The sequence below is a fragment of the Mchenga conophoros genome, linkage group LG11 (assembly GCF_057382185.1).
Source record: "Mchenga conophoros isolate Kocher_MC1m ecotype Shallow Benthic linkage group LG11, M_conophoros_male_GT1.1, whole genome shotgun sequence".
Taxonomy (NCBI): Eukaryota; Metazoa; Chordata; class Actinopteri; order Cichliformes; family Cichlidae; genus Mchenga; species Mchenga conophoros.
In genome coordinates, this window is record NC_140536.1 from 6,105,911 (window position 1) to 6,133,487 (window position 27,577).

Genomic DNA, 27,577 nt, shown 5'->3' on the forward strand with positions numbered 1-27,577 from the left:
AGTGGAGTCGGTATTCAGGCAGATGATCTCTCTGGTTCTGCTTTTGTGAGCGCTAGGCTAGCTTGTAAACAAGAGCAAAACCCCCCGGCCGAGTCTCGGAGAAATTTCATGACTGAACACGCGGGTGTTTTTTTGGTTACTCACAGCTGCCGTGTACGCCGGTATGCTTTTCTTTCCGTTTCCACTACACGTCTTTGCTTTCGACTCTGCAACATACTGAGACGCTGATGCTGCCCAAATGAGCTAACCTCTCAACTGTCTTGAAAGACAAAATCAACATTTTCACTTAGACCTAAGGTAAGAGTTGCAGTTCAGGTAAAGCTTTTTGCTTTGCTGGGACACAGTTCTGTTCTTGTGAAATTCCTTCAGCTTCACTGTCACCGGGCTTTGCCTTTGCAGGTGTTGGTAAATATCACAGGGGGAAACGTGTCCAGCGGCTACCAGCTCACGCATAGATGTGTTTGACGTGTTTGTATAAAGTAGTACTTAACCTAACCTGAAAAATACATTCATGCATGTAGCTACGATTATTATTAAGATTTTTTTTAGCGGTTATTTATTATATTTAATGATACATTTGATAAATGTAAAATGTATGTTTTAAAATAAGAGATCTATTTCCAAGAACCATATAGCAAATTTAGACACATAGCCAAATCATATAGCACCACAATATATCTGAAGATAAATAAATATTACATGTTAAAAGGTAACAGAATGTAGATTCATAGTTTTGTACATCTAAGAGGTGCTGTGTACAGTGTTTAAATTCAGTCTAAGAACAAAGGTAAGCAGGCACTATTTGCAATCGAGCCTTGGTACAGTGCTGCTCTCTTCGATTTGCGAGGTAGGATCACCCCACTTTTTCATATAAGGTGCAATGGTGAGTAAGACAGTAATCACCTGTGATAGATAAACTGTAATGCACTGTGATCCACAGAATCAAGAGGATTCAAGGTGGACCTAGAAGGTTAATCAAGCAAAAATTGTGGATTGCACAATATTCTAGTGTGCAATTCTAGTGCATGAGCCTGCAACTTGTTGATTTAAATCAAGATTTGTTTCTACATACATAACCAGCCAACCAACCTTTGTCATCAATAAATTTTGTCAGTTAAATCACGTTACTACGGGGCCCCTCAACGGTATGTTCCATCGTTATGCCAGTTTATGTTTATGTAAATTACATGCAGCTGCAGGATAGGAATGCGAAAATGTTAAAATATGCTGACGACATAGCTGTTGTGGATCTCTTTTGTAGCAACTCTAACTGTTTTGCTCAGGAATGTAGGTTGGAATAATGGCATAACTCTCATTGGTTGTTGATTAATTTTGGCAATGTGAAAGAGCTTGTCTTGAATTACACAGGCTCCATAAAAGGTCTTTCACTCTCTGGTCAGTCTGTGGAAGTCTGGGAACATATATTAATGTAAAGATAAACTTTTATAGTTAATGCTATTTGTGTGTTATTTGTGTTTGTGTTTTTTTTCATGACATTCATTGTTTGATCTGTCAGACCCAATTGCACCCACCCAAAATTTATTTTTTTTCTTTTAACCACCAACCGCCACTGTTTGTGTGATAAGAAAGTTATGATATATTTCAAAAGCAAACTGTAGATTAAACCACAGAATACAAGCAAGGTATCTTTGAACTGTAATTATAAGAGTCAGCAGCACTTGACTCAAGTCAGTGATTATCTAAGGCAAACATCATTCATATTCATCCATAGCTGTGTTTTCCTTTGAGAAAGGGAGGATTAATCCCACACATCCCCTTTTGTCATATTCATTTATCAGCTGATTGATAATAATAAGTACTGTCAAAAATAAGAATAACTATCAGTCTGATCATGGTCCTTTGGTGTGCAGCTTTGTAACCTAGCACTCTGAGCAAATGGAAACCGGCTTGCTGTTGCCTCTATATTGGTTCACAAGAGGTGTTCACAGTAATGACACTGGAGCTGTGAAAATAAAAATACCACAGTGAAGCTTTTGTGGTATTCATGGTCGATAAACTCACAGACAAGATGTTATTTCATATTTCTGGAGTTTCCAATATTCTTTTTGCATGTTTTCTGAATCAGACATTAATCCAAACAGACTGAAATCCTAGTGAGAATTCATGTTTGTTTTAACACCAGAACCGCAAAGGTAGTCATTTTCAAAATGCTGCACATCTGCAAACCTTCGTTCCTTCAATTTATCCATCTGTCTTCTTTTGAAAAGCAATATTCCATAAGCAAGATAGAGGGTAAGTGGGAAGCTACTCACATTAAAAGCAGTGCAAAAAGCATAAAAAATGTTTGGACCAATCTCTAAAATATCCAAATGTAGCCTTTCTAAATTACGAAAATGATGAATGAATTTTCACATTATTTTCCAAACAGCTTTTTAATCCAGGTATGAGTTTGTGCCTTTATGTCGCCAACTTTCTCAATAATTCACTGTAATATGTTGTATTAAGTTTCTGTAGATCAGTATTGTGGCATTTCTTCAACATCACCATTAATACATAAGTAGTACTTCCATTTTCCCTAAAACCATACTTGTGTTCCTTCAATAATTTATATTTACCAATAAAGTGATCCAGTGGTTATAATGTCACATCTTGATTACATCACCATAAGCGATTTGACTTGACGTGTCACCTGGCTTTGTTTCTTTGCCCTGTCCCTTTTATACTTCCAATATGATCTGCATTTCTGCTCTTGTCTTTGGAATAATTCAAAGCCATTCTCTGCAACCTTTCACTATAGCTCTGGCTTATTTAGCAGATTTTGAGTCCCCTCTGTGAAGACCCCTACATTTTTAACAGTGGAAATAAGTGATATTTATGCATTTCCATATCCCCTAAGTGCTGAGCAAAATTGACTCTCATTACTTTTTACAGCAACTCTGGTGCACACAGTATGGGTTCAGTTCAGTTTGTTGGAAAGCAGATTATACATTAGGCTAAGTCAGAAAACATACCACTGCAAAGGCAGACAAACGCCTCTGGAGAGAGATTTATACCATAAGAGGCCTCTTCAGGTGATCATAGCTTAAGAGGCTGGTGGTGGAGTTGATGTACATGTGCCTCAAATCATCAGTCCCATGAGTCAGATAAATGGAAGGCACCATTTTTGGCACAGTGACCCACAGTGTCAGTGAATATGGCACCAGAAGAGGCACATCCAGGCTTTTGTCATTTAGGCATGGTTTTTTTTTTTTCATCCTTCATAAAAATCGTTTGTTTCATTTTTGTTCTTTTTTTCTGCATGCTTTGGAGGGTGTAGCACTCTGCAGCCTTTGTTAGAAATTCATTATACATGTAACGAAAAATGCAATTAGAGAACACTTTAGGTATTACATGAAGGTCATCTTCCTAAAGCTTATTGAACTTTGGGTTTTAAGTGGGCTCAATGTTTTATTGTTTTAGTTTTTATTTGGATGAGCCACGCATATATATTAATGGGTGGCCAAGTATATGTGCCAATTTATTGCTGAACTGCTGAACTTACTGAGCAAAATCTGATTGTTTTAAAGTTCAGTCACTGCTAACCAGCTAGTTTTGGCTCTTCTACACACATAAGTTTCCTGCCTGCTGGCCCAGTGGCCAGTTCACCATTATTGCAGTCCTTGATATTATTCAGCTGCTTCCCCAGAGAGCATGCTCCACTGACATACTCCAATCCCTCTGTCTTGGACTGAAGCTGGTACCTTCTGCTGTGAGCTAGAGTCCTGCACTAACCAGGACTTGCAGCTCATGAAGAAATGGTTCATCTGCTGCTACAGTGATGGAGTTGTAGTTAGACTCAGGAGAAGGTAGCTCTGCTGAGACTTACTTGGTTATTTAAATTTATAGGTTATTTATAGAAATTGATGGACTCTGATCACTCCATCACCCCAGATAGAGGTCTATAACTCTCTGGTAAACACTAGGGCTACACTTGAAATCAACGTTGTGTCAAAGAAGGTCAAGAACTCAGTTAGTTTGGTCCCATGTCAGCAAAGTAGAACAGTGAGCCAGCAGAAGCTGTATTTTATAATGCTCTGATTATGTTAGCGTAGGAGGTACAATTTCTGTACTGTCTCCTAACCAGCTCATATTCAGAGCAGTTGACCCATATAATGGTGTGTTGATTATAAGCTCAAGAATACCCACTACAGCTGGGAAGTACCTGTGGGTGGTTTTGGCCTTTTGGCTTCAGAAGACTGTAACAAGCCATTTGTGGCAATTATACTGGGGCTGAAGCCAATGTGGGAGTACCTTATGATTCCTATTCAAAAATCATCTTTTTCTTGTCTTTCATTGAATAATTATGCTCCCATTCACTAAGTTCAGGCTCTCTAATTTGGGTGCTGTTGAGACAGTTTATAGAAGACTTTAATGTCTGACACTTGAATGAGTGACAGCTGGCTCATGTTTCTCTTACCAGCTCCTAAACCCATGACATTGGACGTTTGTTGCTGTGTTCATGGTAAAAGCGTGACACCCCAGAAACCTTCATATAGTATTTTGTTACGTTTGGCTTGGTTCATAGTGCTTTCAGAGTGTGTAGGACAACACAAACATATGTTACTTGGAAGGCTTTGGCTCCAAATGGAAGAAACTCTGAGTCTGATCTTCTAACAGGCTCCAATGCGAAGCCTGTTGCTAGTATAGGTATGACCAACCGGTGCTTTATCAGAAGTGTCTCCTAAAATTATTTCTCTGTTTTACACCAGAAGTTATGTATAGTGTAAAGACTAGGTTGGTTGGTCTGAAGCTTGTTTCTGGGAATCATCCAGGACTGTCTTCCATTTAGTTCCTCACTAGGCTCTATCGCATATGACCACTGCAGGCTGCCAGGTTTTCAAACACTCATTGCATTTTTAAATGCAGTTTAGGCTGTAGTTTAAAGAAATCCTTCTTTGTTTGTGTTTCAGAGCAAAACAGAAGTTAGTGAAACCTCTGATTGTCTCAGAGTGGCTATGAATTATGCATGGAGATCCTGTGAAAAAGCTTTTAAGTTCCTAAGATTTGGGTTTCTAATTCACCTGATATTTGTTTTGCCCTACCTAAAGTGTCAGGGACAAGAAGTACACATTTGCAAGAACAGAAGGAAAATATCTATTTAGAATTAAGTGTAAAGGTGGTACTAAATTGTGGTTATCTATTATTTATTTTATTTTTGCCTCTGAAACCACCGACATCCCTTTGTGCTTGGAATGCTGCCCATGTGACCCTGTTAAGTGACTGTAAGTACGTATATGAATGGATGGATTATATTGTTTGGAGGACTAGTGAGTCTTTTCATGTATGTTTATTTCTTTCAGGATTAATTGACTGTAAAGGGATTTTAAAGCTCAGTTCTAGCACTAGTTTCTAAAGGTATTTTTAGTATGCTTAGCTACAGCAGAGAATATAAATTCTTGACTAGTTAATGACATCTCCTGCCATTTTTTTTCCAGAAATGAAACTGTGAGGAAATCTCTCAAAATGCTAAGACTTATTGCTGTTACAGAGAAGTGAAAAAAAATAGACTTCAGATTAAGATCAATGACTCAGACAAAGGAAAATTTTAATGGTAGATGACAAACAAAGCACCAATTTAGAAGTAGATAAATGATGTTGGAGTAGTTTGTAGTCAGATTTTCTTGTGGGAACTTTAACTTCAGTTGTGCAGAACTGGCAGCAGATGTCTTCAGACTGAAATCATACCTTTACTCTTTCATCCTGACACAGATTTTGTTATTGTCTGCATCATCCTTGCTGCACACAGGCGTGATAATGTTAATCCTAACAACTAAGGACTAATATGTCACTATTTGCAGACAATTCTAATTCAAGTGAAAATGGACATACCCTTTAACAGTAGTTTAACACCAAAGGATGCTCAAGATTTTCTTCCCCTGCCACCATGCCCTCCACAAATTTGTATGGAAGAAAATCCTTCTAAATTTACAGGACTCCCAAGTCTCCAAAACGGATAGGATCAGCAACTTGAGATCTTGTTCACTGGCAGATATCCTTAAGTGTTCATCCAGCTTTTTTTTTTTCCTGTTCTATTTCGGTCCCTTCTCTGGAATATTGCCTGTTGTCCTGAGGCAGCGCTGAAGTGCTGTGCTGCAGTGTTTTCAGAGGTTGTCCTTCTCACTTTGTTCCTTTTTTGTCTGTCTGTCACTTACTCACACACATTCTGCAGATTGTCTACGCCAGCCTCTGCATCGCCTGTATCCCTGGGGGAGAAGAGACAACACAAAAGCCTTGATGTTATATCTGCTATATTGCAGAAGGCACAGTGGGTCACTGTTAGCAAATGATATAGGGAAGCAAGAAAATGTTGTTAAAGAGCTGGCTATCAAACAGTCAAGTAATCTGTCTCAGTTTGATCTAGGCAAGTGGGTAGACATGAGATGTGTCAAACAAAGACCTGGAAGATTTTCTGACAGACTATGTGACTTGTCTTTGTACAGCCAGATAACGACTACTGGGCTGTTAATTCTCTTTGGTGCCACACTGAGCTCCAGGCAGCTTGATCCAATCTGACAGGCCACATTTAGTTCAGGAATAAAGATGACAACACATAAGGACACATCATCACAGCCAGAAGAGCTCAGCAATCAAGTGGCCGAAGGGAACTAAAAACAGGTACAGGGGAGAAAAGAAAGGACTCTAGTGATACAGTGTCTGTTTTTCTTTTTTTCAATCTGTTTTTGAAAGAGGCAGGGGTAGGCCCTCTGAGGTGATTTTCAAAGTAGATAAAGATATGGAAAAAGAGAGATGGTTATCTCTAAAAGGGAAGGGATGGTGAGCTATGAGGAATGATAAACAGCTGGGACCAGCTGAACAGCTACAGTGCACAGGATACTTCTGCCACTCCTCCCTGAGACTTCACGGCTTTCCGGGATCCCCATTAAAACGCTAAATACTGCTCCGTGTTACCTTCCACATCATCAGGGTGCTTACCATCTCCAGAGTAACCCAGTAACGCTGGTGTTAGCATGGAGAGAGCAGTGATTGATAGTTCAAAGAAAGAGGTGAATTGACCTGTAACAAGAAGAACGAAATGTTCAAGGATCATTCTATGTGCTCCTGAGTCCATAGGAAGACTACACTTGAGAAAGCTGGTATATAGTTATTTACAAAAGCTCATCACATTGTCCACCAAAGCTTCTATTATACTTTATTACTACTTTGTTATTATACTTTGATTGGCCTTCAGCTTCCAATGGCAATCCCTGTTCACCTCTGCATCCTCAGTCAAGTGACCGTACACTTTCTGGCTGTAGAACCTGCAGTACTCTGCTTTGAGGCAGATCTTGAGATTAGATTTCTATTGCCAGCAAAAATGTAAAACACCAGAGATGGAGTCTGGAAGACTGCCACAACAGAAACTTGACCAGGCTTCCCCACCAGGGAAGTACTAGATAGTAGCCTGATGATGTGGTTCTGTTGGCTTCATCGGATGATGTCCTCCAGCTCGCACTGGAACAGGACCCAGGAGAGGTTATATCTCTCGGCTGGCCTGGGAATGCCTTGGTGTTCCCCCGGACAAGCTAGATGAGGTGGCTGGGGAGAGGGAGGTCTGGGTTCCTCTGCTTAGGCTGCTTCCCCCACAACCCAACCCCGGATAAGCGGAGGAAGATTGATGGATGGTATTGTCTAGTAGTTAATGAGACTGTCATTGTCTTGAATGGAAGTATAATAGAGTATTTCAGCATTAGTTAGCCATTAAATAGTTCCCTTCCAAATTTATCAACATTTGATGATGCTGACCGTGTTTTGCTTTATCAACATTAGTACATACAAAGCTTACAGACAGATTTTCCCTCTTTTTTTGTACCACTGATCAATTCCCAGTCCAAGCTGGTCTAAAGAAGTGCTTATGTCACAACTTCTAGAAAATCACAGGGAATTATGATTTAATGAATGAAAACTGAATGAAAACTGCTCACCTGATGTGTGACACAAAAATCCTTTCCTGCTTTCACCTTTTCATAGTGGCTGGGTCACGTGTTTTGTTTTTTCCATGTAATGTATAGTGTGGTACAACATATAAAGAACCAGACATCAGTGGTTTCTACACTCATGTGGATGCAGCACAGACTAAGCTGTAGATGTCTTATGAAAGCAGTACGGTTAAGTATTACTAATGATGCAAAGGAAAAGGTTATTGGCCTCACTGGTAGATTGGGTTGAATAATTTTCTTGTATCCATGTTTAATTTATCCATAATTTATATTTCAAGCCTAAAATAAGCTGTTTAAACATTGTTTTGCAATTTAGACCAAAAATAGCTGTATTGTCCTTCGTTTTACTTGAAAACTAAGGCTATAAAACAAGCTGAAGCTATTTTCATGCATAGACCACTTTTGCTCCCAAATCATGTCTTCTTTGAAAAAGCTATTTTCCACATTGCTTCATATACTGTATATATGCCATTTCATGCATACTTTAGGCAGCTTGATGAAAATTATTATACATGTAGGCACATTACCGCACGGTTTATTGGGCAGAGAAGTGCTGATGTACAAAAGGATTTTCTAACTAGTCTGGTAGCCTGTGCTGTGGTTCTTAGCTCAGCAATGTATGAGTGAGCCGCATTACTGTGCAGTGAAGTGTGCTCAGCCCTGCTTTTGAAATTTTATTTGGATATTAGGAAAATAAGCGTCAAAACAAATGCAGAATTTCATCATAGTGAAATCAGCCTTTGACTACCCCAATCCTTGCATTTATTAAATCTGTTGTAAGTATTTGGCTGCTAGAAAATGACAGTGTAAAGTCACATGCTGATGGAACTAGGCTAACAGGGGGCTCTGTTGTTACAGGCTCACACAGCTGCTGTGTTTTTAAAAAGTAGCAGCTGCGTGCTCATTATTCAACTAGTTTTTAGTGCTTTTGTCATGTATGTCTTGACTAAGTTCTATTAGTCAATATTTTCACATTAATAATAAATCAAACGACTACAAGTAATGGTTGCTCATAGTGATGAACTCGCTAATTGTGTTTCTTCTCAGAGCTTTGTAGCCTGATTGGTTATGGTTTAAAAAATGTCTGATATTTTTAATTACCTTACATCTATTTTTTTCTTTAAAAAGAACAGAGTCCTTGATGCATAGACAGAAAAGTCTTTCATATTGTGACTTTTCTTTGGGAGCCTTGACTTGCACGGGCTTACAGCTAGAGCCATGTTGTCTGTCCATTAGTCCTACACCTAGACTAGATAGGTTAAATGCATAGAATTTATTTAGGATTGAGGACCACCTGAAGGGCCCTGGTGTTGGTGTAGATGGTTGATAATAATTATGTGCCTATTTTTACTGTCATGTGTTGCTGAGGAAACGCATGACAGTAAAAAAAAAAAAAAAAAAAAAGTAGATGTGAAGTGTTGGAGCGCTGAAGGGATGCAAAGATGCCTGATGATTCTACAGCCTGTATGCAAAACTGATGCAGGCAAGGTTTTGTATACACCCATGACAGTGGATGTTAATGCAATTGGTGAGAAGTAATGGGGGGTTCTGAGGAGCAGGGGTCCTTTGATACTGTTGTATACAGTGATTGTAATTGAGAAGATAGAATAAATGAGTAAAGAATAAAGTTTAACATTTGGCAAATTAAAAAAAAAACCTTGTTCTTGACCTGTGTAGTATTTTAACACTATTGGAAGTAAAAATAACTTGAACTCCAATTTTGAAAACACAACTTTCTTTTTTTTTTTTTCTTTTTAAAAAAAAAAAAAAAAAAAAAAGCTCTGACTTGTATTATGAGTCTGAGTCTGTGGTCTGGAAGAGAGTCCTGTAACTCCCTGTCTGCAAAATACAGTAAATAATGACCAATGTTGGGCAATTAATTATATAGTTACTTCTTCAAAAAAAGTTACTGAGTTATACAAACAACAAAGTTTTTTGCAGCTTGTTTACCTAAAAATGCAGCCAAGGCATTTTTTAAAATAAACATTTCAAACTATTTACAGAACAATCAGCTGTTCTGCATCAAATTTGATGCCACAAAAATTATTTGTGCCACTCCAAAAAATAATTTCTGTCCACTTTGAGATAAAGGAGAACAACAGCCTGATACCTGCAGGCCTGACAGCAGGAGAGGTATCACTCCTGTAACACCTGTAACATTCAGCAGTCGCCTCATTGTTCTGACACACACAACAAAACTATTGACTACACTACACACTAACGACACAAGATTTGCGCTAAACGTCGCAAATCTCTCACATCTCAAAACCGCTGTCACTCCTAAAACTTCCTCCCGTTTCTTAACAACTAAATGCCATGTTTTGATTGGTCGACATGGTACATTTTTCGACCAATGGGAAAGGGTGGGGGGGTTTTGGTTTCATCTTTGCTCACAGGCTTTCGAGCGTTTTCCTTATAAAATGCAGTTTTTACCATTTCTTCCCGCAGTAAATATAAACAACGGTAGTATTCGGGAAGAAAACCAAACATTGCAGATATTTTTATCACAACTCTGGTTTTACGTGGCCTATCAACACAATTTAAAAACTGGTATAAAGTCCGCACTTTTTCCGTCTATTGTTCTGTCCGTCCTGCTCACATCTCCAATGGTTGCACACGTTGTCATTAACGTGGCTTCACTCCACATCAGCCACGCTGCTTTGCTAGCTAAAACACCTGTGTCGGCACATAAGGACGCTGTCATAGCCTGTCAACGACGATGATTAACTGCGTATATACGTGAATGTGAATCACGTGATTGGCTGGACTATGGGATAAGGTGGCATCGTTCTAATCCCATACTGGAGCAGCCAGTCACTTACTGACTAACACTGCAAAACAGAATTGTTGATGTATTTACTTTAATTCCAATCCACGTTAGAATTTTTTTTTTGTGCGCAATGCAGATTTTTTCTGCGCAGAGACCGTGCCATCAGTGCGCAATTGCGCACGCGCGGAGCTTAGAGGGAACATTGGTTAGGGACATATTAAAAACTGCTCACATACTATTTAACCATGCTAAATATTATGCTAGTATGGAAGTTCAGACACATTGAGGGTGTTGGGTGTCTTAAAAGATAGTTATTGTTGACCATAATATCTTATTAGAGCGATTAGAACATGCTGTAGGTATTACAGGTACTGTGCTGCAGTGGTTTGTGTCATATCTATCTAATAGACTCCAATTTGTACATGTAAATGGAGAGTCCTCTTCACACACTAAGGTCAGTTATGGTGTTCCACAGGGTTCAGTGCTAGGACCAATAATGTTTACACTATACATGCTTCCCTTTGGCAGTATCATTAGAAGACATAGCATACATTTTCACTGCTATGCAGATGACACCCAGCTCTATCTGTCCACGAAGCCAGATAACACACACCAATTAGTTAAACTGCAGGAATGTCTTAAAGACATAAAGACCTGGATGGCCGCTAACTTTCTGTTTCTTAATTCAGATAAAACTGAGGTTATTGTACTCGGCCCTGAAAATCTTAGAAATATGGTATCTAACCAGATTCTTACCCTGGATGGCATTACCTTGGCCTCCAGTAATACTGTGAGGAACCTTGGAGTCATTTTTGACCAGGACATGTCCTTCAATGCACATATTAAATAAATATGTAAGACTGCTTTCTTCCATTTGCGCAACATCTCTGAAATTAGAAATATCCTGTTAAAAGGGAGTTTTTCCTTCCCACTGTCGCCAAAGTGCTTGCTCATAGGGGGTCATATGATTGTTGGGTTTTTCTCTGTATCTACTGTACAATATAAAGCGCCTTGAGGCGACTTTTGTTGTGATTTGGCGCTATATAAATAAAATTGAATTGAATTATGGTTGCTTGATGAGCACAATTAGCAAAATTAACCAGTTTACAAATTCATTCATAATTGTGGAAACAAAACATTAGTGTTTCAAAATAATAATACTGGCTCCGTTTCAGCACAGCTGGATGCAAAGAGCAAATTTCCATAGCAAACATTTGTTGGCAGTAGAGAAAAGTCAGCCTCATCACTTGTGTCACTTAGAAGGTACCTTCTTACAGTAATTGGGAGTAATGGCTGGGAAGAGCAGGAGGGGGATATGATCTACTACTGCATCTTAACAATAGTATTACAGTAACCAGGTAAACATGTTCTCTCATGTCCTGCCTTAATCACATTTCTCCAAATATCCGGATTCCTTTTGAGTATATTAACGTAATATGAGAACAGGCTCAATTGAGGAAAGTGACCAAGGCTGAACCTGCAAGAGATAAACATCAGTTACTTAATTTCAGTAGATTCTAAATACTATGTTGTGATTATATTGCATTATTGTTTTACACAATTTTATGGCATAAAGAAATGAACATTTTATATTGTAATCAACCTTACAGTCATGGCTTATTCATACTGGTCAATGTGCAGTAGAAGGTATCATCAGAAAATGTCAAATATTCTTCACTTTTTGTAGATATTTTGTTTTCACATTTTGTTTTGATTCTCATTTTAAATAGCTTAAAGTCATAACGACAGAAGGGTTTTAGAAGTGTTTCACGTTCTTAATTCAGTACTTTGGCTGTAATTACAGTTGTGATATCTGAAGGGATTATTTTGTGTGGAATCGTGACAGAAAATGTAATTTATTTTAAATAAATTCTACAAGACATTAAACTGCAAAAAGTAAAGGGACCTTTTAAGAGACAAAATACACAGACTTCGTGTAATGCTAAACTGTATTTGCACATCAAGTGACATGAAGTCATTTGACTGAGGCCAGGTAAGCCTTTCATAGCTATTGCATTCGCTCTTGCTCAGTTCACAATTCCTCCATCCCTACAGCTCATCGCTAGGAAGATATTCACTGAATATTTCATATGCGGCTTTCAATTTTAGATAGAAAACATGGTAGGAAAGGATCTCTGAATGAGCAGGGGAAATGTTTAAAACAAGCAAAGTTTCAGTGTCTGTATGATTTGATCCATATTGAGGAACAACTCTTTATTTTGTTTATACCGTAATAAAGGATATATTGTTAAATATTTTTAATTAAACTGCCCTATACACTGTCCACATAAAGTGGATTGGTTTGATATGAATTCTTTTGTAGCTGACTGGTTGTCATAGATGCTTAAGTCACTTTAGAAAAGTATAACTTGGGATCTCTAGCATCTTGGATTTTGTTGAGATTCTGCGGTCTCTTGTCACCAGTGCTGTTAAGCCCCTTTTCCATTAGTACCTACTTGGATCGACTCGCCGTGACTCGACCCGTATCGACTGGTTTTCTATTACAATCCGATACTACTTAACGTGCTTGGTTGTCGTCATAGCAATGTGTCCGGGTGTCCCGCAACGTAATTAATATGTGACACATGCTGCCTCCTGGCTGCATGCCAAATATCCTTGGGCAAGATACTAACCCCATGTTTGCCTACCGGTGGTGGTCAGATGGCCCGGTGGCGCCAGTGTCCGGCAGCCTCGCCTCTGTCAGTGCGCCCCAGGGCAGCTGTGGCTACAATGTAGCTTGCTTGAAACGCTCTCAGGACTCATGGAGGGACACTACTCATCCGCTAATCGGTGACATGCAGTCTGACATTTTAGTACCTGCTCAAATTGCTTGGAACCCCGGGGGAGCAGGTACTAAAATAGTGCCTGGTACTAGAGCAAGGCGATGTGACCAAAAACATTTATCACAATATACATTTGAAAATTTGCGATAACGATATAACTGACGATATAATTGACACTAGACAAAATACTTTACAACTCCACAACTTTATTAGAGCTGACGGACTAAAGCTAAACCAGTTCCACACCACTGAAGTTGCAGCATTTTTACAAACCAATTCTGGTTCATCCGTTTCATTCAACGATCTGCTTTCGCCCTTCTCATTCTCCGTCGCCGCCATGCTTTTTCAGCCATGTGCGTATGAAAACAAAGGCACCACGCATGCGCGTTTTACCCATATTCTATCACGATATTTCATTTTCTTATTGTTGCCGGTATTACCGTGAACGGTATGATATGGCGCATCCCTACCTGGTACCACGTACTATGACCTTATGGAAAACTCTGTAAACCGATCGATCCAAGTAGGTACTAATGGAAATGGGGCTTTTGTCTCTTCTTGTCAGAACACACCTTTTAAAAGCCTGAACCCATGTCTATAAGAAGGGGTCCTGCTGGGTCTGTTAAACTGTGAGTGTCATTTTGCAGGGACAAATTGGGTCCACCTATGTCCTGGGGGGAAATGGTCACAGCAAATCAATGCACTGTGTTTCTGAGTTATCATCCTTATCCTACGATCCATTTCTATTGTGAAGGGAGAGGTGTCTTTCGAGATAACTATGTGCCATCATGCACAGGGCATGAGAAGTCACTTAATAGTTTCAAAAGGACGGATCAATGAAATGCCATATGCTAAGGCTTATAGAGTCACCAGATCTTAATCACTTTAACCACATATGGAAATTTTAGACCAATATTTTGGATAGTACTGTCCTTCGTCATCATCATCATCATCACACCAACTCTGACTCCTGGATTGAGAGTAGAAAAGTCAGTATGTACAGTCGTAGCCAAAAGTTTTGAGAATGACACAAATGCTGGTTTTCACAAAGTTTGCTGCTTCAGTTTTTATGATAGCAATTTCCATATACTCTAGAATGTTATGGAGAGTGATCAGATGAATTGCAAAATCCTTCTTTGCCATGAAAATGAACTTAATCTCAAAAATTCAATTTCCACTGCATTTCATCATACAGCATTTCATGCCATAAAAGGACCTGCTGAGATCATTTCAATAATGTTCTCATCAACTCAGGTGAGAATGTTGACGAGCACAAGGCTGGAGATTATTATGTTATGCTGACTGAGTTAGAATAGCAAACTGGATGCATTAAAAGGAGGGTGATGCTTGAAATCGTTGTTCTTCCTATTAATCATGGTTACCTGCAAGGAAACACACGTAGCCATCATTGCGTTGCAAAAAAAGGGCTTCACAGGCAAGGATGTTGTTGCAACTAAGACTGCACCTAAATCAACCATTTATCAGATCATCAAGAACTTCAAGGAAAGAGGTTTAATTATTGTGAAGACAGCTTCAGGGCACTCAAGAAAGTCCAGCAAACTTCTTCCAACCATCCAAAAACAGTTTGATGAAGAACAATGCCTTTTCCAGCATGATGGATCACCATGCCATAAGGCCAAAGTGATACCTAAGTAGCTCAGGGAACAAATAATCTTGGGTCCATGTCCAGTGAATTCCCCAGACCTCAGTCCAATTGAGAACTTGTGGTCAATCCTCAAGAGGCAGGTGGACAAACAAAAACCCACTAATTCTGACAAACTCCAAGCATTGATTTTGAAAGAATGGGTTGCCATCAGTTAGGATTTGGCCCAGAAGTTGATTGACAACATGCCAAGGCCAACTGCAGAGGTCTTGAAAAAGAAGGGCCAACACTGCAAATATTGACTTTTTGCATAAACGTGATGTAATTCTCAATAAAAGCATTTGAAACTTATGAAGTGCTTGTAATTATACTTCAATACATCACAGAAACAACTGACACAAAGATCTAAAAACACTGAAGCAGCAAACTTTGTGAAAACTAATATTTGTGTCATTCTCAAAACCTTTGGCCACAACTGTATATGAAAAAGAATGTGACTCTGTATTATAACCATTACTGAGGAGCCAGACCTTTACTCAAATTTGATTATATTTGGTGACTGCTGTGACCTTTTCCTTATTTGAACATTGTTATTCTTGGGCAGTATATTGGCTCTCTCCATCACACTGCCAAAGAGTCAGTTTAAATGACTCCAAATACATGTAGGTATACACAGAGACATCAGACTTTGGAAAGCACTTCCATGTTTTGGATTTACTTTAGCTCTGTGATGTGACCAGATCCAGGAAGCAGCTTACAGTTGTTCAGGTCTCTGTTTGCAGCCTGTAATACATAGCGATGCAAATGAGAGTGTTTTGTGCATGCTGTGGTGTCTTGCCACTGCAAGACACCACAGCATCAAAATGTCAAAGCCACTGCTTTGACATTTTGAAGCCTTTGGTTTCTTGGCTCAGTCAAATTGCAGGGGGCATTCACATGCATCCCTGTGGGAGCCAGTGTGCAGTCAGGGAGATTAAACAGGACTGCTGGCACTGCAAGCCTTGTCTTGCGCACCCATGTCGTTGTGGAGCAAACAGCGCATGCAGGCTGCCAGCCTAATGTTAGCCTCACTAGCAGCCTCCTCTTCACACTTCGTTTGACTTTATTTTTACTGCTGCATCAGCATCAATGTGATGCTTCTGTATATGGTGCTTTGACTCCCATTCATCGTGCTTCTTCTGTGACATTTAGTCATGGGAAATGGCATTAAGCATTCTTTATCGGCTTATTTTTTTTTTTTTTTTTTTTTTTTTTTTTTTTTCTTAAATGACATCAGAAACAGCAGCATGCGACATTACGTGATGGCAGAGCTTCAGTTCATCCTTTGTCATTTTTTTTTTTTTTTTTTTTTTTTTTTTTTTTTATAAATAGGACAGGGGGAATGAATGAGAGAAAGAGGGGGAGAGGAAGAAAGAAAACCAAAGGGGAGAAGAGACGGTGAGAGGGGGGGGGAAGAGAGAGAAAAAAAAAAAAAGAACTCCTGGGTCACCTGTATGGAGAAAAAAACAAACAAACAAAAAAAACAAACAGAGGAGACAGCAAACAACAAAGAGCAACATAATAATAGAGAAAACAAAGCACCATCACAATAAACTAGCTAGTCATAGATATCAATATTTACTAAATAATAAACGATATTGTGCAGCACGCAAGATAGACAGCGCACAGTGTGCTTTGAGGCAGCAGCCAAGAAAGCTTTAGTCCGCGTCTGTGAATACCCATGTGTGCATACCTGTGTGGATCAGCATGCTTGCATTCCAAAGGTTTCTCCATGTAATGATCTGCTAGGGAGTGTGGGGGGGCCACAGCCCCGTCCTCCAGGGTGTGAAGCGGGTATGGAGGAGATCAAAACTCCAGACATCCAGAGGCCCCCAGAACACAAGAGACCATGGAAGACCAACAGAGGGGCAGCCGCGCCACTGTTCCAGTAAGAGCTGAGGAGAGTCCCAGATGAGGGCTCGCCCAGCAGCCGTGGAGCAGAAGTCAGGGGGAGTTGCAGTGACGCGCCCGTGAGCTCCGCCGGCCCCCAGCTGCGCCTGAGTGACCGAGCCCCAGGCCGAGAGGCCGGGGGCACCCCACCTCCAAAGGGGCCCGAGCGAGCCCCAGGCCCCAGGCCCCGACAAGCGGCCGCCAAGGAGTGAGCCGGTGTGTACCCGGACGCCCACCCCCAGACACAAAGAACCACCAACACACCGACACCTGAGGGAGTCCGCCACCGGCAGGGGAAGTGGTGGTGGGTGGAGATAGGCCTCCAAACCTTGGAGGGCCTGAGGTGTCCCCAGAGAGGTGGCGTCTGATACCCAACCTGACATATAGACACAGACATACAGGCACCCACAGACACAAACATCCATTCCCACCCTCATGCTCTCATATGCACTCACTCCACACTCAACCAACGTGGAGACAGACATGAAGAGACGCTGTACACACGATCACACTCCCCAAGCGTACTCTACAAACCGGGTCTAGGTAACCTTGCCCCTGGAGGGGGGAATTGCACCCAGACCCAGGTGGTGTTACCCTTTTCCCTGCGGTGGGGAGAGGCAGACCACCCCGACTCCGCAGCAGCAGGGAGGCCCCACACCCCAGACCGCAGTCGGACGGCCAACTCCTCCTACTAGCCCTCCCGCTCCAGCAGGCCGCAGAGAATGGGGGTGGGAGAAGACTCCAAACCTCCCTCCACCCGCTCATTGTAGTGTTGATGCATATGCATTTATCGGCTTATTTTACAGAAAGGAATGTTTGCAGATGCTGCTTATAAAAACTAACTTTGTTTCCGCCACACATTTATTTATATATATATATATATATATATATATATATATATATATATATATATATATATATATATCAGAATACTTTATTAATCCCGAAGGAAATTAGGGTTACAGCAGGCAGCACGCTAATGGCGCATGCGCACTTACAAAGGAACCTTCTGACCAACTTTACACAAACATCACATTGGGGAGACGTGTCAGAAAGGTAGGCTGATAGGAAAAAAACAACGAAAATACATAACATGAGGTAAGAGGAGGAGAAAAAAAACTCCACTCAGACTGAGCTCCTAGTGGGAGAACAGTTTGATAACAGAAAAAACACCTCAGCACAAAAAGCACATGACTATCAATACACCATAGAAACACAAGACAAGCAACAGGGGCGGGTAAAGGGTAAGAGAGAGCCGGTGTAGACAGCGCATCCGGTCCTGCAGCATGTCTGCGCTGGTCCAGTTGACTGCCATCTTCCCCGGTAGGGCACAAGCATCGAAGGCGTTTGGAAAGGGAGGGGGGATCAGTGTTCGGCTCCAGCCTTGGGCCGCAGCTGGCGCCGTGATGGGAGTCCGCAATTTTGATATTGATTTTGTAAATTTCCATGCGAGCAGCCCAGGAGAATTTTCAGGCTGCTCTTTAACACTCCGATGCTGGTCTCTCAATCTCCCGTTGGAGAGCCGCGAGCCTCCCCATGATGGTATCAAACTTTCTGTTCCATGGTGTTGTCATTCTTTTGATTCTGAGACCTCACAACTGCAGTGATCCGTTCCGCGATGTGTTCCAACTGTCGCTCAAGGGTCTCATTCTGAGACATATATATATATATATATATATATATATATATATATATATATATATATATACATACATACATACACACAGTATATTACATGTCACACTACTGGTCCAAGGTTTTAGAACATCCCAATTTTTCCAGTTTTTTATATAATAAAGAGTGCAATGAGACATTAAACAATTTAATGTCTCATTGCACTCTGAAATGAAAGCATAGTACAAATAAGCAGTTGGAGTTAAAAAAAGAAGAAGAAAAAAAAAAAGGAATTAATTTATCGGCCAAAATGTATTTTAAACTTTTGACTCATCAAAGTAGCCACCTTTGGCAGCTATAACAGCTGAACTCACCTGTGGCATGCTTTCTGCAATTGAAATCAAATATTCTTCACAAAGTTCTTCCCTTATCAGCAGAGCTTCCCATAAATGTGTGGCACCTGTAGGTTGCTTTGCTTTCACTCTTCTGTCCATTTAATCCCAAACCAGTTTGATGAAGTCTGGAGACTGTGCTGGTCACTCAATGTTTTCAAGCTTAGAAGTTTCTTTTTCTCCAGAGGTAGTTCTGGCAAAGCTTGGACTTATGTTTTAGGTCATTATCTTGCTGTAGGATAAACCCCTGACCAACTAGGTGTATGCCAGAGGGTACTGCATGGTGCTGCAGAGTGCTGTGATAGCCGTTTTTGTTCAGGGTGCCTCTTACTCTGCACAAGTCACCGACCCTGGATCCAGCAAAACAGCCCCAGACCATCACACTTCCTCCTTTATGTTTGACAGTGGAGCTATCCTTTCGCCTACTTAAAGGCATACAAAGATCCTGTGTGATGAACCAAAGATTTCAAATTTTGATTAAACAGGTGAGGCTTACTTATTACGACCATTATTAAGCTGTGCTTGAAGCTGTTGCCTGTGAGCCACCTACCACGCAAGCTGTTAGCTCTCAGAAACTTGTCCTCTGATTCAGTTGTGGCTTTGGGTCTGGCAGACACCTTTCTGTCAGAGATTGCCCCAGTGTCTGAGTGTTTCTTGATGATAAAAGAAAACTGTACTCACTGACACCTTGTCTTTCTTTGCAATTTCTCTGTAGGAAAGACTTGCATTTTTAAGTGTTATGATGGTCTGTCTAGGGCTGCTCAATTAATCGAATTTTAATCACGATTACGATCTGGGCTTTCAACGATCATTAAAAATGACTGAGCCGATTATTAGCCCCTCCCTCATTTATCCGCGACACCTTAAAGGCCGGTCCGTGAAAATATTGTCGGGCATAAACCAGTCCGTGGCGCAAAAAAGGTTGGAGACCGCTGATTAAGAGGACCCGAGGGAAGCTCGGAAAGCTAAGCAAAAGTTATTTGGAGAGTGACTGCCGTTGGTTGAAAAGAGAGTTTAAAAAAAAAAAAACTTCAGTGGTGTTGCACACTATTTTATATTATTTTTTTAAAGTCATTGTTAACCCTTTAAAGCCGGTCAGAGCTGCATGCTCCGTTTTGCGTAACTATTGTTAAATCCCTGTAGAACCTGAACCGTGTAAGCTAGCGCAATAATTTGTTTTGCATATGAAACCGGAGGAGTTGTACTTACATCTTATGCCATCAGCTTGTCCTCGGTCACGGTTTCGTTCCACATATACCTTGCAAAAATTGCATAAAAAGCGCTTGCAGGAACAAAAACATAATATTCCAGAAACACGCTTTGCCGTTCCTATCAGCTGTTCGTAACACTTCCCACAGTGAAATGATGCACATGCTGTTTTCTTTGCAAATTTGCATCATAGGATTGTTTTTTGTTTTTCCTGCAGTATATAAAAATTGCTGTATCTCCAAAATAAAACTATGAAGACACTCAAAATAAATTTCCTGTGGTGGGAAACTATTTTTTGCAACTTTATTGTATTTAAAGTTTTGAGGGATAAACCTCTTAAATTTCTCCAAGTAGAAATATATGTAAACAAAACAAAAGCGATTTTCAATTTTTTTTGTAGTTTATTGCACTTTTTTGCAATTTATGTAATTACTATGGACTTAATGCATACATATTATTAAAATATGGGCTATAACAGTTGTATTGATGTATAGCAACTTGAAATGCTCCCACAAATGGCACTACAGCATATAAAAAAATATATATATATAAGCTCTGGTGGACTTGGTTCTATAGTAGGTCTTAAAGGGTTAAATAAATATCGTCAAATAATCGTGATCTCAATTTCAGTGAAAATAATTGTGATTATCATTTTTGCCATAATCGAGCAGCCCTAGGTCTGTCTCTTTTCCGTTGTTAATTGCCTTTTTCTCGCCATTTTTGTAATAACACACTACTTTCTGCAGTACAATACTGTTCAATTGATGCTCACGAGGGTACGGTATCACAGTGTGTTCCAACACTGCTTTTATGCAGACAGAGGGGGTTGTAAGTAATCCAGAAAAGTTAGAACAGCTGTAGGAATTAGTAGCACCAGCTTTAAGGCTTGGTCAACCTCCATTGCTGCAGCTTTAAATTGTTAACGCATTTTGTGTTCCCTGAAAAAGGTGTTTTTGTATAACTCTGAAGTGTACATTATTTTTCAGTTTTGGTAACCTTACCCCTTTTTTTTTTAACCTCTGGGTGTTCACCACTTACCTTTGTACCATTTCAACCTATTCATTGGACTTGAACGACTTGAATTGGAATGAATAACTGGAAAAATTGGGGTGTTCTAAGACTTATGACCGTTAGTGTATATTGCAGAGTAACATTTTGGGCTTTAAAGACAGCAGCTTGGAAAATAAAGATGAGCTAGTGACATTTATAAAACCAGAATTGTTGTATGAGAATTATGAAGCTAGCTGAAGAGATAAATGCTATGATCATCAGATTGGTCAAGATACATCCCAGCTAGCGACATACTGTCCTGGTCATCATCCGGAGAACAAAATAATAAAACGAGATGCTTCAACTTTTAAAACCTTGGACATAGAGTGCCATATTGTGGCAGACTTTGCCTAAGACCTAGAGTAGGTCGAGACGGTGCAACCCTTCTTTATTCTCTGCAGCAGCTGTTCATTGCTGCGTTTTGAACTGCTTATATTTGTCTGCAAAGGTTCTCAGTCATCCAGGTCATCATAGTCTAAGGAGCTTTGAAAGAAAAGTGTTCTTTAAATTTCATCTCTTCAAGCTTCACGGATGAGAGGTGAAACATCTTCAGGGAAACTTAAAGAACCACCAATTGCTCTTAGGACCATGTTTTGGAGGAAGGAAGGTTCAGGGTTTCAGTAGTCATCATCATGGGCTCATCGGATTAGAATGAAAATAAGCAGTCATCAATCATGTGCAGGTTAAATCTGTTTTCCTGTTTTCTTTCAGCTGTGGCAGTCCATGTGTGTCTTTGTTTCCTTCCTTCTTTGCCTTATTTATTTGAAATGGTCCCAGATTTTAAGCCCTATGGGAGTGTCCACAAGAGGGTCATGGACCCCCTATTGATCCTCTACCTAATCACACGAGCCAAGGTATGAAAACGGGTGTGGGTTACAATCAGCCAAGGTTTCGGGTGAACCCATTGTGAAGCCTAGCCCAACCCCATCATGATTGGGCGGTTATCAATGGCAGACAGTTGGTGTCGTAAACCATCGCCTCTGTTCAAAGATGGTCGCTCACAGTGGACATAGATGGCTTCTTTCACTCCTCTTTCAAACCATCTGTCTTCTCTGTCCAAAATGTGAACATTGGCATCCTTGAAAGAGTGACCTTTGTCCTTTAGATGCAGATAGACAGCCGAGTCTTGTCCCGTTAAGGTGGCTCTTCTGTGTTGTGCATTATGAAGTGGCTGTTTGGTCTCTTCAGTCTGGAGGTCTGAGCATTCCTCGCTACACTGTACAGCATGCACTACATTGTTAATTTTGTGTTTGGGAGTTTTGCCTATATTGTGCCCGTGTGTATTCAGGTTGATCACAAAAAATGACCCTATTGACAATAACATATTGTACTTGCATGGATGTCAAAAATAGCCCAGGGAGTCAGGTCGACTCCTGCTGAAGAGAGACAGCATGCAAGAAACTCGGGGAGTCCAGGAGGGCAACAACAAGGGAGCAAAAAACAAAAGTGCAAATTTTATATGACATAACAGGAACGAAATGATGCAGTGAACAAGATAAAATAAAGTACTGGAAAAGTGTTAGAGCAGTACATACATTGCAAGTTATAAATGGGTCCTGACCTTGGAAAGAAGATCACCATCTTCTTTCCAAGGTCAGGACCCATTTATATCTAAAAAAACAAACATTTCCCCAGGCTAGGTTCATGTCGATGTGTTGTTCTTGACAATTTGCTTAATTTGCGTGTGTGCATTCTTAGTTTAGTCTGACCTGATTTAGTTTGCTTTGCGTCACAAGACCTGTTGTAGAGAGGGGACGATTCACTCTCTAAATGCCTTTTATAAAATTATTACTTATTGCATGGCATACCAAAGTATACATTTAAATTTAACCTCCTCCTCTGGGTACATATATCATTCAAAATTAGGAATAGCATGTTAAGTAATTGATTATTGTAGTAACTGTTGTTTTAACCAAGCTGGCCCTGAAGTAGGTATTTAGCATGCTAGCTGCCGTGTGTCTGCTGGCAGCTGCTTGCTATTAGCCGCTGGTTTGATTTTGAGTCTCTCAATGACTCACTTGTTCTCTCAGTATGCAGATGAGTAGAGTTGAAAGCAATAGTGTTGTTCCTTTCTCTCTGCCTCCTCGCACTGTAATTTGTCTTGACATATTCAGGGAGGGTGACAGAGGATGTAAGGTTAGGAAAATGTCTCATTTGTTCGCTTAGGTAAACAGCTGCTATTCCCAAAGGTGAGAGCTGAGATCCGTTCAGATGAATCACCAGATATTGTGTTGCTTACATAAAAAGCACTGCAACCTTATAGGTCTGACTATTAATTTGGTTATTATATCATAGCTGTCCTCTGTGTGCTATATTGTTGATTAGATAATTGCTTGTAGCAACAATGCCTTTTTTTAAATTTTATTTTATTTTTAAATAGATTTTTTAATGTCTATATTTTAACTTGTGCTCATCTCTTCTTCCCCTTCTTTAAGTCTGCTCCTGGCAGCGGATGTCTCGTCGCCTCCGTCTGAGGTTGGAGGCCAGTTGGCGTCAGGAGGTGGGTCCTAAGCAGCAGCAGTGATGCGGGCTTCAGTGGCAGGTTGCAGGATGAGTGTGGGTGCACTTGTTAATGGTCTGCTGGTCTCTGTGGTTGCAGCTCTGCTTTGGAAATATTCCAAGCTGAGTGAGCATGCTGCTCTGTTGGAGGAAGAGCTGCATATGACACAGCAGTCCCAGGAGGTCTCACAGGCCCGTATCGACTACCATGTTGCTCTGCAGGCGCTTCAGGAACACGGCACCCGCATGGTCTGCACTGGGAAGATGCACACTGACCGCATCTGCCGCTTTGACTACCTCTGTTACAGCTCTGAGGCAGAGGAGTTTGTGTTCTTCCATTCCAATTCCTCTGTCATGCTGCCTAACCTGGGGTCCAGACGTTTCCAACCTGCCCTGCTGGACTTGTCTTCAGTAGAAGATCACAATACCCAATATTTCAACTTTCTAGAGCTCCCAGCTGCTGCTTTAAAGTTTATGCCCAAGCCTGTGTTTGTACCAGATATAACACTGATCCTGAATCGGTTTAATCCTGATAACCTCATGCATGTATTCCACGACGACCTCCTCCCAGCCTACTATACCATGAACCAGTATTCAGATTTGGATGACGAGGCTCGTCTTGTGTTCATGGAGGGCTGGAGCGAAGGCCCACACTTTGACCTTTACCGTCTTCTCAGTAGTAAGCAACCGCTTCTCAAAGAACAGCTTAAGAACTTTGGAAAGCTCATGTGCTTTACTAAATCTTATGTTGGCTTGTCCAAAATGACTACCTGGTACCAATATGGCTTTGTCCAGCCACAGGGGCCCAAAGCTAACATCTTGGTCTCAGGCAATGAGATCAGGCAGTTTGCCAGAGCTCTGATGGACAAAATGAACATTACAAGGGTAGAGGAGATGGAGAAGGAGGGAGGAAGCGGTGAGGATGAGAAGGAGAAAGAGAAGAAGGATGACTACATTGTCGTTTTCAGTCGGTCAACAACAAGACTTATACTGAATGAAGCAGAGGTAATCATGGCGCTGGCCCAAGAGTTTCAGATGAGAGTGGTCACAGTGTCCTTGGAAGAGCAGTCTTTTCCCAGTATTGTACAGGTCATCAGTGGCGCTTCCATGTTGGTCAGCATGCATGGAGCTCAGCTTATCACCTCACTCTTCCTCCCTAGAGGTGCTGCTGTGGTGGAGCTGTTCCCTTTTGCTGTGAACCCTGAGCAGTATACACCATATAAAACTCTTGCCTCCCTTCCAGGCATGGACATTCACTACATCTCCTGGAGGAACACTAAGGAGGAGAATACTGTCACCCACCCAGACAGACCCTGGGAACAAGGAGGCATTGCTCACTTGGACAAAGAGGAGCAGGATCGGATCCAGGCAAGCAAGGAAGTCCCCAGGCACCTTTGCTGCCGCAACCCAGAGTGGCTCTTCCGGATCTATCAGGACACTTTAGTGGACATCCCATCCTTTCTGGAAGTCCTCAAAGAAGGCATGAAGACCAAGCCCAGCTTAAAAAAGGCCAAGGTGGCCAGCACGGTCCATCCGGGCCGGGTCAGAGAACCTAAATGTCAAACTTCAGTACAAACCACTAATGAGGCTAAACTCACAGTCTCTTGGCAGATCCCATGGAATTTGAAATTCTTAAAAGTGAGAGAGGTGAAGTACGAGGTGTGGATCCAGGAGCAGGGAGAGAACACCTACATGCCTTATATCCTTCCCCAGCAGAACTACACGTTTTCAGAAAACATTAAGCCCTTCACCACTTACCTGGTGTGGGTTAGGTGCATCTTCAACAAGAATCTATTAGGCCCCTTTGCTGATGTTCTTACATGCAGGACCTAGTGTGAGCACAAGGCCTGCTTGTTTGTTTGTGCAGTTTCATATAATGGTGAAGTCACTGTTTCAGTCAATCACTTTGGAAAAGGGGGACTCTGTTGGATTATGGTCTGTAAAATGGCTGTTGCATGGTGCTGTTTCCATGCTCAGCCCGGGATGAACTGCAGAAGAACCATGGTCAGAAACGGCCAGAAACGAATGAAAAGTTCATCGCTTATATTTAGAAAGAAAGTGCAAAAAACTTTGTCTCTTCTAATAAAACTAGAATTCAGATCAGCAGATTTATTTGTGAAAAATAATATATAAAATGTTTTATGTGTTAGTCAAAACACTGGTTCTTTACCTTTTACAGTATGCAATGTAGTTTCTCTGTAAGGAACAAAAGACATTTTAGAATACGATTTTTTAAAAAATGGTTTTTGACTATTGGTGCGTGTGTGTGTGTTTTCATGGTGTCCGTTTGGGGAAAAAAATATTCAGGCCTGATATTTAAGATTATATAATTTAATTGCACAAAAATTTTGATTCTACTCGTTTTTTACATAGTTTAAATGTAAAGTAATAAAAATAATGTAATGCATATTTGTCAGTAAGATGTAGTCTTACTGACAAATAAATACTGTTTGACACATTTTTTACAATTACATTTATTGCTTTATGTTAAGACTATGCAATCTAAATGGAATTAAAATTGATATGCAATTAAAATACATATTACTTCTAGTACCAGGCCTAACTTTTTGTGTGGCGTCTTTTGCCTCACAATTGTTAAATTCCATACACAGTCATTTACAGGATCTAGTCAAAACCAAAGCAACCTTTTTCACATGGTTTCAGCTACTCATCGTTCATGTCAGCCACCTCAGATCATAGAGCTCTTTTCTAATATTTGCTAAGTTTAACACTGCTTCCAAAAATGTCACGAAGGACTCACAGATAATGCAACAGTTTCACAATACAGCAGTAATCAGTGTCTTGGAAATTCACAGTCAAGTCATTTCAGAACATATCGTAGAGTTTAATATCTTTAGATTAGTTCCTCTTATGTAATATTTATAGCTCCACACTGCCCGGTAACAAATCACTTCTCTCTGTTTTCCTGCTTAAATAAATTCCTTCATAAATAATTAATTTTTCTCTAATTGGCAGTAATTACAACTGTAATATTATCATTTTCTCGAGTGTATATCTGTTACGCCAGGCTGTAATTAGCGTTAAGCATTTTCCCTGCTGTATCCAGCAGTTTGCTGCTGGACAGTTGGATTTCACTGCCTTGTGTAAAAAGCATTTTCCTTAATCTAACAAGGTATTTTTGCAGCTTAGTGTTTCACAGCCTTGTGTGAACCTCTGTTAATTAGGATAAAATTCCCAGTTATGTGTCTTTTAACTTACATTCCTCTAAGGTTTTCTGGCTGGTATAAGGAAGTCTAATATTGAATTTTAGCTGGAAACAGCTGCCTGTTAAACATGTTTTAGTGTAGTCTGCAAATGAAATACTGCATGTGGGTAGCTCCAGTGCACAAATGTACTGATAAATCTTTAAATGGAGGTGAAACTATGTCATAGTAGGAATGTAGCAAGAGATGTTTTATGGAATGGCAAAACACTGCCATCAGAATAATGACTTATATTGTTGAGATGGCGCCATTTTCCTTACTGTACACTTTATGATGTCCCCCCTGCAATGTTGTGGCTGCTGCTCCTTTTTGCTTTTATTTTCATGCCTTTTCTGTTTTCCTCCACTTTTCATATGCAGTTGTTTATCACTGCATGTTCAAGAGATTATTTTAAGCAACTGCTGTGTGTTCAGGATGTGATTGATTAGATATGTATGTGTTAGTGTTGTTGATTAGATTTCTGTGTATCTCTGTATGTGCCGAGTAAAACACGAGTCTCTGTTTTCTGTTAGCAAATAGTTTTTTTTTTTTCAGTGAGTGTGATTGAATAAAGAAGCTTATTTCTTA

At 40.4% G+C, this 27,577-nt stretch overlaps 1 protein-coding gene across 2 annotated transcripts; it reads left to right on the forward strand.

The window, feature by feature from the left end:
- Positions 1-27,577, forward strand: pomgnt2 (protein O-linked mannose N-acetylglucosaminyltransferase 2 (beta 1,4-)). 2 transcript variants are annotated; one of them, XM_085290600.1, is made up of 3 exons: positions 1-297; positions 23,723-23,787; positions 23,887-27,577. In XM_085290600.1, exon 3 carries the CDS (start codon positions 23,949-23,951, stop codon positions 25,617-25,619), a length of 1,671 nt encoding a protein of 556 aa, XP_085146726.1. In that variant the 5' UTR covers positions 1-297; positions 23,723-23,787; positions 23,887-23,948; the 3' UTR covers positions 25,620-27,577. The 2 variants fall into 2 exon arrangements, with proteins under 2 accessions (XP_085146726.1, XP_085146725.1); XM_085290599.1 differs by having other exon boundaries at positions 23,723-27,577.

Coding starts and splice junctions, on each gene's coding strand:
- pomgnt2 (XM_085290599.1), top strand. CDS start 23,811: ATGCGGGCTTCAGTGGCAGGTTGCAGGATGAGTGTGGGTGCACTTGTT.